At 39.1% G+C, this 14,882-nt stretch overlaps 1 protein-coding gene across 5 annotated transcripts; it reads right to left on the reverse strand.

Moving 5' to 3' along the window:
• Positions 1 to 26: 26 nt before the first annotated feature.
• On the reverse strand, positions 27 to 14,143 carry mafk (v-maf avian musculoaponeurotic fibrosarcoma oncogene homolog K). 5 transcript variants are annotated; one of them, XR_008907255.1, is made up of 5 exons: positions 13,985 to 14,143; positions 5,092 to 5,169; positions 2,732 to 4,031; positions 2,531 to 2,647; positions 27 to 937 (listed from the first exon to the last, which is right to left on the reverse strand). XR_008907255.1 is itself a non-coding variant. In XM_056754026.1 (3 exons), exons 2-3 carry the CDS (start codon positions 5,134 to 5,136, stop codon positions 3,606 to 3,608), a joined length of 471 nt encoding a protein of 156 aa, XP_056610004.1. In that variant the 5' UTR covers positions 5,137 to 5,169; positions 13,985 to 14,143; the 3' UTR covers positions 27 to 3,605. The 5 variants fall into 5 exon arrangements, 1 of the variants encoding a protein (XP_056610004.1); XR_008907256.1 differs by lacking the exon at positions 2,531 to 2,647; XR_008907253.1 differs by having other exon boundaries at positions 27 to 2,647.
• Positions 14,144 to 14,882: the final 739 nt, after the last annotated feature.

Consider the following 14,882-nt stretch of genomic DNA (forward strand, 5'->3'; position numbering starts at 1 on the left):
TATAAAGATGATTTCTAAACAAAACATGATTACATGAGAAAAGCTTTATTTAAAAGTACAAAACAAACACTGCAGACTTTTTACAGGAATAATTTACCACCTTATATTCAGCCAGAATGGAAAAAACAGAATGATTTTATTTGTACATGAGGGTAGTTCATTGAAAGAAAACAAAAAGATACGTAAATAAAATAATTTAGATGTTGAAAATAAATCAAAATAAATATCCAAGTTCAACGTAGTACAAGCAGATTAATGAGGAGAATCATGAATATGATTAATCCAAGCCTATGTTTTGCTGCCTTTCATGTTGTCCATATATACAATTGCCATTTAATATGGAAGGAGTACAGCTGAGAGACCTATCAAACAGGAAAACATGGTTGCGTATGCGAATATGATTTAACAAAACAACCACGCCCATTCATACAGTACTTAAAAGATGACAAGCTCAATGTAAAAAGGCACTATTTTTACTATAATTTACATTACTACTTCCCCCGATACCTTTACAGTTTCATCATAACATTGACAAATATAAAGTAATAATTTGGAGCAGCATACTTTATATGTCATGGAGACGTTTATAGGCAAGTGTGTTTTAAAGAGCATTGGTTAAAATTCCTATGTGCGTTCATGGTAAATAGCTTTTAAGGACTGACTGAGCACATATTATATACTTTGAAAAATAGATATTTTCATGTGTAAAATATAGAATAATTTATCCTATTCAGCCCAAAAGGCCACATACAGCATACATAGAATCAAAAGACAGAAAAAGGTACCCATTCAATTTAGAGACCATCTTCACTATCCAACTGTGTTAGGAGAAACGTTAACTGCACTATTCGGGAATCAAGAAATGTCAACAGGCCTCAATCTAGCTGAGCATGAGATGATATCCCTGGTGTGGAGATACCAGTAATGCCTGATCCTCCTTAAAAAAAATAAAAAAATGTTTACAGCTGACACTTTTCAAACTGGCAAAAGAAACACTGGCAAAAAAATTACAGAACAGTTTGTCTTTTCGATGTTAAAGTGATCCGAAAATTTCAGTCATCATTTACTCATCCTCTTGTCATTTCAAACCTCTATGACTTTCTTGTATGACTTTTTTTCCGCAAAAGAAGATATTTTGAAGAATGTTGTGAACATTGTTCGCCTGCATTGGTTTTGTGTCCATACAATATTTTGTGTCCAGTGCGGTTTGGTTACCAACTTTAATCAAAATATCTTCTTTTGTGTTATGTGGAGTAAATGATGATAGAATTTTTTTTGTGGGCGGGTAAATTATCCCTTCAATCTAAATTATGGCATTATGACATGGCAAGTGGAGGGCATTTCATTTACGCTATAAATAAAAAGAATAAATGAATGAAGCACATAGACCGGTTATGGCTTTGGTGGCAGCTGAACAGAACATTGCAAAGCAAAAAAGCAATGCCAATAGTCTAAAAAAGACAGCGAGCAGATCATCAGGTTTCCATCACAGCATTTGAAACAACACAGAAACACAGATCACCACCAGATGTCAGTGAAAGCACAGAAAAGTCCTCTTGCACAGAAAATCCATTCATGTACAGCTTCCATAAAGAAGAAGTGATTTGTAGCACTTCCTTTCAGGGGGAAAACATTTCCACAGAATTATAATATAAAGAAGTATCTCAATAGAACTGAAAATAAGGCCACACTATGACAAAAGGGACATTTCTGGGGGGGTTTCCCTCCTCTAAACGGCATTTGTGGCGTAAGGGAAAGTGAAGATGGCAGTTTAAAACCCATTACATCCAAAAAAGAGGATATGTGGTCACTTTAGAACTGCCCATCATGTGTGACTGCAAAAGGACAAAACGGACATCTTGATATGGTTTGAAATGCTCACTGTAGGTTTGACCACTCACCATTAGAAATGAGGAAAAAGAAAAACAATGGTATAGAAATGATGAATACTGAAATGAAATGTTTTTAAAATCTCAGACTAGGCCAGCACTATCATTCACTGTGAACACTAATAGTGTGCTTAGTGTAGAGAAACTGAGAGTAGGGGCTTCTTTCCGAAAAACGACTGATGGAGAGACGTGTAGGAAAATGACTACATCGGAGTTAAATAAACCAGTAAATTAAAGACAGTTACAAGGTCACACCACTTTGAAGAATTCCTGGATAAATATAAAATACAAGGACAATGCAAAATATTTTGTTTGGGGATACGGAGACATGTAAAACATTCGTGTAGATATAAAAAGTGTGCTAAGCGAACATCATGACCCCTAAAGGCCGTGGCTTGCAGTGGGCTTCCCAGCAGCACAACATTCTCCTAATGTTTCATGCTGTGGTAGAACAGTCATAGCCACTTAGATAAAAACGATCCTGACATCCTGATGAGTTTAGTGAAAAACAGCATAAATGCTGTACATATTTTCCTTTTTTACATGATGCCCCAGTGAACTGGTTTAACATGATGCCTCAGGATTGTTCTTACCCAAGAGTCAGTGTCAAAATATCAAATACTTGCATTTCATAGACGTACATTTTTGTCAGGGTTACCAACACCGGCAGTGGCACCTTTTCGTGACTTAGCAGTAGGAATGCTTTCTGATCGGACGGAATTTTCTAACGTCGGGAGCTTCAATTTGACATCTCAGTTCTGTAATATACAGGTTATATTTTCAACTGCATTTGATTGCCAAGACAGCTCCTGTTATCGTTTTATCCAATATGGATTACCTACCATTTTATGGTGTCGTATAAAGACAGGAAAGGTCAGGAAAACCGTATATCTTTGAGATAGCTTACGGCACAGATGTGCTGTTTATAAGTCATCATCAACCTGTCATAAAAGACAAAAAACACCATCAAGTGCCCTTTTCCGAAGACTCGCTTAGTCTGCGATTTCCATCAATAATATTTACATACAATGTCAGTCTGCTTCGCAAATGCTTCATAGTATTATACTGTAATAAAACAGTAATATAAGTGCCAAAGACGATCTCATTTTCCAATAGTTAATTTCCTCCCGTTTATCAGTAACATATAACGCTTCAGGATAAGGATTTCCCTTGATACAAGTATCATCGTCCTAAACTTTGGACTGTGTTCATCACACCTGGCTGTTTTATCGCCCTCTGGTCAATATCTGATAACATTTTAAAGTAAAGTAAAACTAGTCTTCTACAAGTGCTAACTATTTGAGATAATTAGGGACTTTTTAAATGTTGCAACATATTAGTTCAGTTTCCGATATAAATGCAATATGCCACAGGCATCCGAGCTGTCGGACCAGCGCTGCCATGGCAGGTTAAATCAACTACTATCTCACACTTAAATGTGTTCATCTCTGCTAAGTCTCAGCCTGTTGTGAAGCGGAAAGAGCGGCTGGTGTGCCATGCCGGTGCCGGGAGTTTATAGCACAGTGCACAGACAATATAGAATATGTTGTGTGTGTTCTGTGAGAGTGTAAAAAAGAGAGATAAGAAACTAAACAGATGCAGCCTGTGGTAGTCCTTCACCCTCCCTTCAGTCTGACCACTAAGCTGCCAACAGGCCAGTTTGGGTATAAAGCCAGGTTGGGCCAGAAGGAGCCGGGCGGGCAGGGTCCATCATCACTATGAATGTGCCGAGAAGGGGGCGGAGCTGGGGCTGTGATTGGCAGACTTGACAATAGTGATGACGCTGGTGGTGGCCACCTTACCAGGCCCGCGGGTGACAGTCCGGGCAAAGCACTGCAGGGCCTCATACTTGGCCCGGAGCGCATCGAGCTCGAGCCGCATGCTGGCGTTCTCACGGGCCAGCTTTTCCACTTCCAGTTGCAGATCTGTTTTTTGCCGTTCCAACTCTTCTTTTTGCGTGACGCGCTTGATGCGGCAGCTGGCCGCGTAGCCGCGGTTCTTCAGCGTGCGGCGGCGCTGTTTCAGCCGGACCATGTCATCCTTTGTCAACCCGCGCAGGTGCTGGTTGAGCTCCCGTACCGACATGGCCACCAGCTCGTCGTCGCTGAGTGCCGGGGCATTCTCACCTGCCTCCTTCTTTAGCTGTTGTGAAAAGCAGAACGAGAACGTTTATATAATGAAAGTCCATGCAGTTTTTAATGTGAAAGGTTAAGGTAATATGAAGGATCATAATTTCCTCACCCTCATGCCTTCCCTGATTCTCATGACTTTGTTCTTGAGCTGAACACAAACATTTCAATTGAAATATGTCACTTTGTGTATATATAGGCCCCAAAACGTTGAAGCTCTATAAGCATATATATTAAAATTTCCAAATCCCAATTCAGATGACTAATCTGTTTGTTTTCCAAATGACAGGTGTGTGAGAAAGGTAAAACATTTGTGCTTATTTAGCCAAACTGTAACCAAAGCAAATGACAACTTTAATAAATAAAATATTTTATGATGGATGTTTGTGGTTTAAGAAGCTTCAACATTATGGGACCTATGTATGCACGTGATATTGTTTTAAAAATAGTGTTTGTGGTCAACTGAAGGAAAAAGGTCAGACATCTTGAATAAAACGAGAAAGGTAAATTATCATCTGTTACGTTAATGTGAAAGTATGGCATTATTATTACAATAAATGTTTTAGTTATAAAGAGCAAGGTTACTTTAATTTACTAAAACCAAACCATTCTATTCATTGAAATCATATAAAATATTGAGCAATTTTGAATATTGAAATCAAATCCAATATATTAAATATTAAAAATGATTGAAAAAACTTAACTAAAGGAAAATTTGAAATGTTGCCTCAAAGAAAAACTGAAATAAATTTAAGTAAAAAAATTTTTTTATTTAAAATAAAGTTTAAATCTTAAACAGCAGCAAAAAATCATTATATTATAAAATTACAAAAGCTATACAATATACAATATTGCTGAAACATTAATTAAAATTAAACCCAAAAAATCTAACAATAAAAGCTTTTTTAAATTATTAATAAAATCAAAACAATACCTCTGATAGAGAAATATGACTAATAGTGTAGAAGTATGGTGTAACATGTGCAGTATATGAAGAAGCCATATAAGTGCTGTCTGGGGTTTATACCATAATAGATATAATACCAGTGTCATGTACAGTGACATGCTCTTACCTTTAAAGGTTTGTTTGCTTTAAAATGAGTCGTCATGCCCTGCATACAAGCAGCTAGTCAGAAATCCTCAAAATGTGTCTAAAAGAAAATACCAAAAAAGCATGCTTTACAAATTTGGTTTGTCAACAAACACTTTTGTGTCACGAACATTGCACTGAACCTGCTGAGTTAAATGAAGTTACCGGGAAACGACCAGCAGATGTCGCTAGAGCACTACAGCGCCGCCTGTTTACTTGCTGATCTCGCGTTCTCACGATGTCGCTCACTAGACCGACAAGAGCTCAATAATAGCAGCAGGTCAGCTCTCGTCATGGGGCTTTGTCTCATCTCTCGTCTTAGCGGTTCATGTAAGGCTATTTTTACCGCTGCGCTATATTTAAAAACGCCAAGTACGCTGGAGCTCATGGACTCGAGACTCCCGCCAAATGAGAAAAACGGTGACAGGGCGCGCGGGCGGGGGTTACGTTTCAGCAGAATGCGTGAACTCTACTCGAGACCGTTGCCATGGAGACCAACGGTACATGGGTGTGGGGGGTACATCTCACATGAGCAGAAAATGGTAAACAAACAAGCTTCATTCATCATAAGCTCAGTAACTTACACAGGGAGACTGTGATAAAAACTACACTAAATAACATATCAAAATATATTATAATAACTATTTCAGTTTCTAACGTGTTTTCTGAGAAACAAAAGTGAAACCCAAACTACACAGTTGCTACTCAGATCCTGTGATGTGATTAAACCTGAAATACATTATTAACTATTCTGGCTCCCTTTGCGAAAATGAAAATTCTGTCACTCTTTTACTCGCCCTTAATTCAAACCTGTATGACTTTCTTTCTTCCGCAGAACACAAAAGAAGATATTATAAAGAATGATGTTAACGGGACCCCATTCACTTTCATTTATTGTCTGTACATTTACATCCATTTAGCAGAAGCTTTTATACAAAGCGACTTATAAAAGAAGCACTTGGAACATCATAAAGACAACATAAAGCATAAGTGCAGTAAACACCTTGCCCACAACAGTATACAAAGCTAAGGGTTTTTTGTCTAAGGATAGAAAGACTAGAAGAGAAATAGAAGTCGGTACTGATCGGTCAGGTTACAATAGAAGTGAATGAGGTCCAGTGCTGTTTGGTTACCAAAATTCTTTAAAATATCTTCTTTTGTGTTCTGCGGAAGAAAGAAAGTCATAACGGTTTGAAAAGACATGAGGGCGAGTAAACGATCACAGGATTTTAATTTTTGGGTGAATTATCACTTTAAATAAAATTTGTGTAGACCACACACAAATAATGTGATGTCGAGCTTTACTTTACGTGGTCTGTTCTTTGCCCTTCAGTAAATGGAACATTCCAGGAGGCAATCTGTCACATGGGAATAGTTTCCCTTAAACGGTCACTGTTATATTTATGCTTTTAGACAATGTTCTTTATCAGGTTTAGGACTGTGGCTGAAAGACTGGATCCTGTTTCACTAGGCTTCCCTGGCTCATTTCATGTCCTTATTTAACTGTGCTTGTTATATTTAGCACAGAGTGCTGACACAAACCTCCAGTTGCCAGTGACACAATTTCGAGTGGAAACGTTCAAGCGACAACTGATTAAAAAGGAAAACAACTATGGAATTCCCAATGTGAGCTACTCTTTCATCTGCATGAGAGCGATTAGTCCTGTGGCCTTTTAATCTTGTAATCCGGAATGAAACATGCATTCCATATCTTTGGAGTTCAGATAGCCCACGTCTTGATTCTCCTGTCTAGTCATCTGGCCCTGAACTCTCTGCATACCTCGACCGTTTTAAGTGCTTGTTTCATCCTGGTGGGAATACTTTGGTAATGGTTACATTAAGTATCATTGACAAGTGAGCAGATTCACTGCCTGTGGTATGATTGGTGAACTTTGAGTCATCCAGTGGAGTCTGTTTTAGTGAACCACACCGGACGTGCATCAGTTGCTGGTTTAAAGGTTTTAGGTATGACAGGACACAAGAGTATAGAACCGAGCAGTTGAAACCAAATACCACCACGAAAAGAAAAGATTACTCAAAGCTTGATTCATACCATCTGGCCCTTGATGTGAGGGCTACATGAACAGCCCCTCATTTTGTTTCAATCAAACTGGCAACGAGAAAACAATGTAATGCATTCATAATTGAGAAAGTGAACGCATATATTTAATTGTGAGCAAGTCTGGGTTTCTAAGCCATTCTTTAAAATAACTGATTGAATTACTTTTCATTGTTGCCAGTCCTGCCTGGCAAACTTAGTTTGAAAGCGAATCTGCACTGTTCCCATGTGTTATCTAAAACTGTGACAAACAACACAAGGCCGGCTCTCACAAGAGGAGCTTTCCTAGACAGCAACTTGGCTTAGAACGCCTGGTTTTAAAATGGCTGTGACAGGGGAGTCCCTGTCTTTCTTTCCAAGGAGGACCATGGAATCAAGTTAAAAAACGCTTCCCTCTCTATTCATGGGGTCCACAGCCTTTCAGCTCTTTCTCACACACACACACACACACACACTTCCTTGAAATTCTTTCGGTACGTGGTCCCCTCTCCATGTGCACAGAGAACTGGGGAGAACTGACAGGGGCCCCTTTTTCCTGCTCAGCCATCACAGAGAGGAAAACCCTAATGTCCCAAGGCCAGGTCCATGTTTTCATGGTTTCCTCGGCACAGTTTAAAGGATTGAATGCCACCTTTGATGCTTAACGTTTGACAGCCAACCAAAAAAATGAATCTGTGTAACAGAGAAGGGCCCTGTGTAACGCCACAGAGGGTGCATGAAGTGTGGATAAGGAAGCCACATTCCACACACATGCTGAAACTGAGAAAGGGGCCCCACTTTCCATTCATAGAGCTGCATACTTAATACTACGCATTATCTGTACTACTAATTCATTCTTCGTGACTACAACAGTCTAAATTTAAAAACATTCAATCCACTGTATATTTATTGCTATACGTATAATGGCACGCATACAAAAAACAGAGCAACAACACATTGTTCACGTAGAGGTTAAAAAGTAAAATCCGGTGGCAGGATGTGTAAATTTTATTCCGATAATTATAACTGATCGTTCTTTAACGTTGGAAGCCAATAAGCAATATACTGGCCGAAATATAGTACATAAATGTTAAAAGGACCCTTCACCCAAGAAGAAAAATCTCATATCATTTACTCATCCTTAGATTGTTACACCTGTATACATTTCTTGGTTCTGCTGAACACACAGGAAGATATTTGGAAGAATGTCCGATCTCTAGGAGTGACCCCTAATCATCGACGATTCGATTGGAGGAGTCTGATGACGCCGCATCCGCAGATGACTCGCAAATGAATGTGTACCCCATTTTCAAACATTTGGCATTTAATGTTCTAAACAAATTCTGAAAAAAGGCGCGCGCACAAATGCACATGTCTGATTCGACTATCAGTCGACTTTAGGCAAGACGTGACAATTCTGATTCGACTATGTAAATTCCTAGTCGTGGACACCCCTACAGATCTCATTCCCAATTGACTCCCATAGCATTTATTTTCCCAAACATGGCAGTAAATGGTAGGTTAGATCCGACAATCTTCCAAATCTCTTCCTGTGTTCAGCAAACAGTATATGATGACAGAACTTTCATTTTCGGGATAAGTATCTCTTTAATAAAAAAAAATTCTGAGCCTTAAAAGGAAAAACGTGAACAACAGCTTTTATTTTTAAACATCGACTGCAGAAAACAAGATGACATTTAGGTTTTTTTTTCTCCAAAAATCATGTATCAAGCCTACTTTAGCCTGAAGGTTCTTTAACTTGTGTACTTTTCTGGTATAAGCGTATTATTTAATAGACAAATAATAGATTCTTCTAGTACTGTACTGGAATGTGGTCCAACTGGAGGAAACAATCCATAATTTATCCATAATATATCGCCGATGGCTGACATCATCCATTCTTAAAAATAAGTCCATTTAACTCAAGAAATAAGAAGGATGATGAGTACTTCATAAAAACTTAAAGCCATACGGCCATTAATCAACATAGTGCAGCATGCAGTCAAACACACCACTTGGGAAAACAGCGAGTCTCATTGCATTTTTTTTACACATTGTGCCTTTAATGGTGTATGTTAAAAAACATTTAAACAACCTCCATCTGAAACATCTAAAACAAGGTCTTACTTGCTCAAGGTGTATACTTTACCTAAATTCACTACATTACCAAATGAGTAATACGGAAAAGCTCCTCGTTTTTCAGCAAGCACAGCATTTTGGCTTAGCAGGACAACACAGATAAATGTGCTTGTAAATGCTGTAGGGTGGTGAGGCATCACTTTATATATGTACAATATGTTCATAAGACAGACTGAGGACTTAAATGGAAGTCACTTAAAGGAAAAATGCCCTGCTGCCTGCATGGAGTAATGCTGTCAAGTCTTATTCAAAGACTAAAACATTTTTAACATGACTTGGGTTACACACCCCTACAAAACAACTGTATGGAAAAGGTGAACAGAAGAAGAACTTAAAGTATTCATGTAATCACAATGTGAAGCTGTTCAGACATGTCAGTGCTATCTTAGAGATGTTGGTCATGACACTGAATCCACACATAAAAATCAACCATGTTTTCATTCATAGACGCAGATCAACTGAAAATTCATGCTTTGGCTTCTCCGATGAAGTGGAAAGAACTGCCTCTGTCAAACTGTTCAGCCAAACATTGTAAAGTTTTCCATCTAATACAAACCATGATGCAAACTACAACAAATCTGAGCGTCATATTACTTATGAATAATGACTTCCATGACATCTGAACCCAATAAAACAAACAAGGCGGATCACTGACTGACTAAACCTCTGGCACGCGCAAATAATGTTTACGGAGTATCTCATGCATTGGCTGTTACAAGGATGACGTTCGTTTTCGGACTCTCTATGCAATACGACTAGGTAACCGCATATTTGTGCCTTGAGATTGTGAAGTCTCTCAGAAACAATTTACCAAGAACCTCCCCTCTTATGGAATTTGACGCCGCAGTTGCCGTGTTAGCACATGTGAGAATCTCTTATTTTTACCGTTTATGAAAAGTGAATTCAAACAAGGCCTTAGGCTAAGCCAAACAACACTTCAAAGCCAAGCGTGCTTCTGTTCCAATGAGAAATGGAGCTCTGGCTTGTCCATGTTGTTTGTTTACCTCTTTTTCTCCACTGGTTAAACTGTTTGGGCTCAGCACATAACTGACATGCTGCTCCACTTCACGGCCAGCTGTTATGTTCCTGCACAAGCGAGCTGGAGAAAGCTTCGCTCAGGGACTCAGCTCTGTTTTTCCACATGGAGCTTCATCTCTTTTTGGTTCCAGCCCAAAGTAGCGGCACTTTCACAGGGATATTATGTAAAGGAAATGGAGAGCATAGCAGAGCCGTGAGTCATGGTGTTTACTGGTAAGAGCGAAAACGATCGGCAGGGAATCACACCCTCCCATACTGACGTTTCCTGGAAAATCCTGTTGTTTCGTGGGGCGGAAGGAAAAGTACGTGGAACCTTGGGAATGGTTGGCGGTACCGCCGGAACTTTCTGTGGACTGGGAGGAGAAGCAGCTATAACAGCAAAGCTCCTTTCCACCTGGGGACACAGGGATTCGGAGGAATGTCAAGTATGTGCAAAGCAAAGGCAAAACCGCCCAGAATGTATTAAAAGGAAGCCAATGCGGTGTGGTTATTAAGCACAGAGCTAACATTTTTGTGAAATTGTTATCGTAACGCATATCTGACGTTACATCACCTCTGGTAACTCCACCCTTATGTGAACAAACATTTAAGTTTAAATAGTGGCCTTCAGCAAACAGGACAGACATGAGGATTGCACAACGCAGAATCAAAACATCCAGTTACTCAAATGAGCTCTTGAGAAATAAGTACCAGACTGCTCTTCACAGACCTGACCACAGTGTGGTGAGGTCACTCCTCTTCCATCCAGAAACTGGTGAAGGGCAGGGTACAGCTTTGTGGTGCAGACTCCCAATTAGCTTTTGACTTACACAATATACACCAATGACATCTACTACTAAAGAAATACATCACATGTGTCGGTTTCCTATATTCTCTATGGCCCAGCCAAATATTACACTCTAAAAATTGCTTGGTTATTTTCAACCCAGCGTTGGGTCAATAAGGGACAAACCCAACCGTTGGGTAAATCATCCCATAAAATATTTATACTTGACCAAAAAATGGGTTAAACAACCCAGCATTTTGGATTGAAACAACAAAACTTAGGTTAATTTACAACCCAAATGTAGGGTTTGTCAATTTTGACCTAAAACTGGGTTATCATTTTAAAAGTGTATTCTTATGGTATTTTTATCATTTCATTTAAAGACTACTTCAAAATCAATATGACTTTGATTCATGAAGATCGGTGAAAACGTCACAACGTGGCTCTTAAACAAAAATTAACTGCCGTGTTTGTCGCAAGAGTTGGATTTTGGAGTTCCCCTGTGTTTCATTTTGAGTCATTAACTTACCAACTACCGCTGTCTCATTCACTTTCAAGACCCACTACCCTAACCACAGAGAGTACTGTAAGAGTTCCACTTCTCCAAAAAGCGCCATCCAAACCACTGTTTTATTGGTAAACGATTTTGTATTACACTGTCTTTATGTGTGAGAGTTACACTACGTTGATACTACAACAGTAACCGCCAGAAACCAAATGTAAATCAGATCTGACATTTGACTAGAAAATACTGATCTAAAAGTGTTTACTCAAGGAGCATTGCTTACTGACAGAGCACAAATGCCTGTCCTACTAGTGACCATCCCACGAGTGTGTCTTATGACAGTGCAGTGCGTGCACTTCCCCTGGATTTCTAAATGCGGCAGGCAGACAACGTACTGGTTGTGGGAGGCTGTCGCCACAGATACCTCAGCAAATCTGAGTCAGAGTCCCCCACAAGGTCAAACAACCCCACGTACATGGCAAAAAAGGAAGGACACATGATAAGGTTGGCCACCCCCAAAATTTTCCAAGCCATAGGTAAAAAGGTCACGTCAAAACAGAAGACGTGTAGCAAGAAGTGATTATTTATTACTACTGTACATACATACAACCAATAATGGAGCAACATATGGAGACCCAAATTTAATCTGAGCCAGCAACTGGTCGGCCCTTGACAGGCATTCCAGCCAATACGGTTACACTTAGGTCTGTTCCAAGTCAAAGCCTGGTGCTGATCTAGCAGACTGTCTCAACACTTGATCTTCTGCTGACTTTTAAAAAACAAAGCCAAATTATTAAGTGGTCTAAAGCGGCCCATCACAAATGGATGGCAGGCTTTTTCATAGTCTCCTTAAATGGTCAAGTTTCATATAGCATTCATTCTAAACTTTTTTCATTGCTTTGTGGCCCTCCCAATAAAGACTTATAATCGTAAAGTTAGAATTGTAATTAAACCAAAGACATATTTAATTATGTAATGCGGGAACATCAACTATTTTGGTTGGTGGTCTTATGTTTGATTGAACAAAATTATTGACATATTTCATAAAATGCCTCAACCCCCCCTCCCCCCCCCCCCCCCCCGGAAAAGGTTGTAAACCACTGACATATAGACAAATGCATGTTTTCTTTGAAAAAAGTACTAACATGCATTTCTCTAATAATACATAAAGACTTCTCTTTCATTTGGTTTTATCACTTCAAATTAGTTCAGGACAGCTATTTTGTTATCCATTGTGGAAATGAATCACATTATCCAGTTATGACTCATTGTTCCTGTGAGGGCGTAGCTCTACTGTTAACCTGCCAGAATAGTGGACAGAACCAGTCTGACACACAGTCCGATCTTAAATATGTCCAATCACCTACACAACACAAAGATATATACGTTGCTTTCTCTGCCACTGTTAGGTGCACTTGTCAAACAATGGCTAAATATTCTATTGCAAACGTTATATAAATAACGATGTCTTATTTTCTTTAGCACTTTACAGAATAAATATTATATTTTATTATAGGAGCTTCAAGCACTTTTGTAACACGCAATGACTTCCCAGGACTCCCACAGAGATATAAGGGTAGAAATGCCTTCTACAACTAGGAACAAGGCATGGTCATATTAAGTACACAATGCGCGTTCACGGCACCGTGCCCTGAAGATTTGACATGACGTCATATTGTTCTCGTAGCCTCATGTCGATTAAAGAGCAGGAGAAAAGCATTCTCTCCTCGCGGCTCAGATGAGTCGGGATCGTTATATAGTTGTTAGATGTCCTGCAGTGTCTTTCAATGCTTTAACCCACACACAGTGCCCTTTGTCCCAGAATCCCTAAATGCAGACCACGTGTTTTTTCGTGTGTCGTAATATTACTTATTTTAAAATCACCCGCAGATATATGAAAATCACAAAAATATGAAATCGCATCGCTGCGTTATAATAAAACACAAGACGCTGTCAACATGGATAAAAGTGACCAATTTTACTTATTCCTTTTAAAATGTAACAAAATCGTATGTAAGCGACACTCAGGCTATTTCCCACGAAGCTCTGTAATATACGTATATATAAAAGTTCTTGTTTATACAAAAGCAGAAAACAAGCAGTATTTGTAATTCTGTTGTCAGGTTGTACAATTTAACACGTGTCCTGACGAGTCTTGATAGTTTGTTGTTTTCACAACCAAATGTTTCACACATCAAATGCGTTTGTTTCTTTTCAATGTTACTTTATAACATCTTATCAAACTTTTGTAAAGAAAAAAATATTCGCGTGCGCATATCTCAACAACGTGAATATTACGGTCAGGTTGAATTCTTATCGGTCATCGTGAGAACATCAGCAATTTCAACAGGAATTTCAAAACATCTCCCAGAAAGGCTCGCACACTTTACCTTGTTAACGCTGAATTTCTGTCGGGAATGCGCAGAATCTCCGAAAAGTGTCCTTTGATCAACAGGTTGAGCCACGGCTCGCTCGGGATACGCGTCCTGCAACCGAAGTGAAATGTTGCCCTGAACTAAATTAACTACAAAACAACAACAATGTATCAACATTCCACTCTCTGCTTCCGCAAGCACTGACGTCACCGACTCCTCGTGACCGCCCCCTCCATTCATGAAAATAACTTTATGCTGACGTCAGCCAGGCGGGAAACCAGGGGAGGCCAGAAATAGACGCAACTGGTGAATACTTTGGACGACTATGTTATAATAATCGCTAAGATTACTAAATTAACAGAAAGCAATGGTCAAATCATCAATATATGTATTTCCTTGCTGGATTGGAAACATGGTTCATAAATACAGAAGGTTACAAGTCTGCCAAAGTGTATTTGTGAGATGACAGGTCTGTTATCATATGTTATCTATACCAATGCACTTCGTTTTTTATTCTATTTTCGATGTATTTCTCATAAATATGAGGTACGTCTAGGACAAGAATCCAAAGCGCCCTCTGTCTTCCAGAAACGTTTCTCCGTTTTGCAAGTAGTTGGAAATAAGCTAACGAAGCAGATGCAAACACCTGCTATGGTCACACTTCATTTAGTACCACATGGAAAGCAACTGCTGTGTCAAAGCTAGGCTGTAAGCCTGTCATTCTTGGTTCTTGTACTAATCCTGCATCTATTTCTAGTCACTGAGTTTGGGAGCTGACTTAGTGGATATTTTATGTGTCACACATCTTTATACGCACTATGAATTAAAACATGATCGTACATAACGAAATACAAAGCAGGGACTTATGTAGTAATAAATACTACATAAATAATTGTGCGCATTTGGTAGATGC

Source organism: Triplophysa dalaica, chromosome 7, assembly GCF_015846415.1.
Source record: "Triplophysa dalaica isolate WHDGS20190420 chromosome 7, ASM1584641v1, whole genome shotgun sequence".
Taxonomy (NCBI): domain Eukaryota; kingdom Metazoa; phylum Chordata; class Actinopteri; order Cypriniformes; family Nemacheilidae; genus Triplophysa; species Triplophysa dalaica.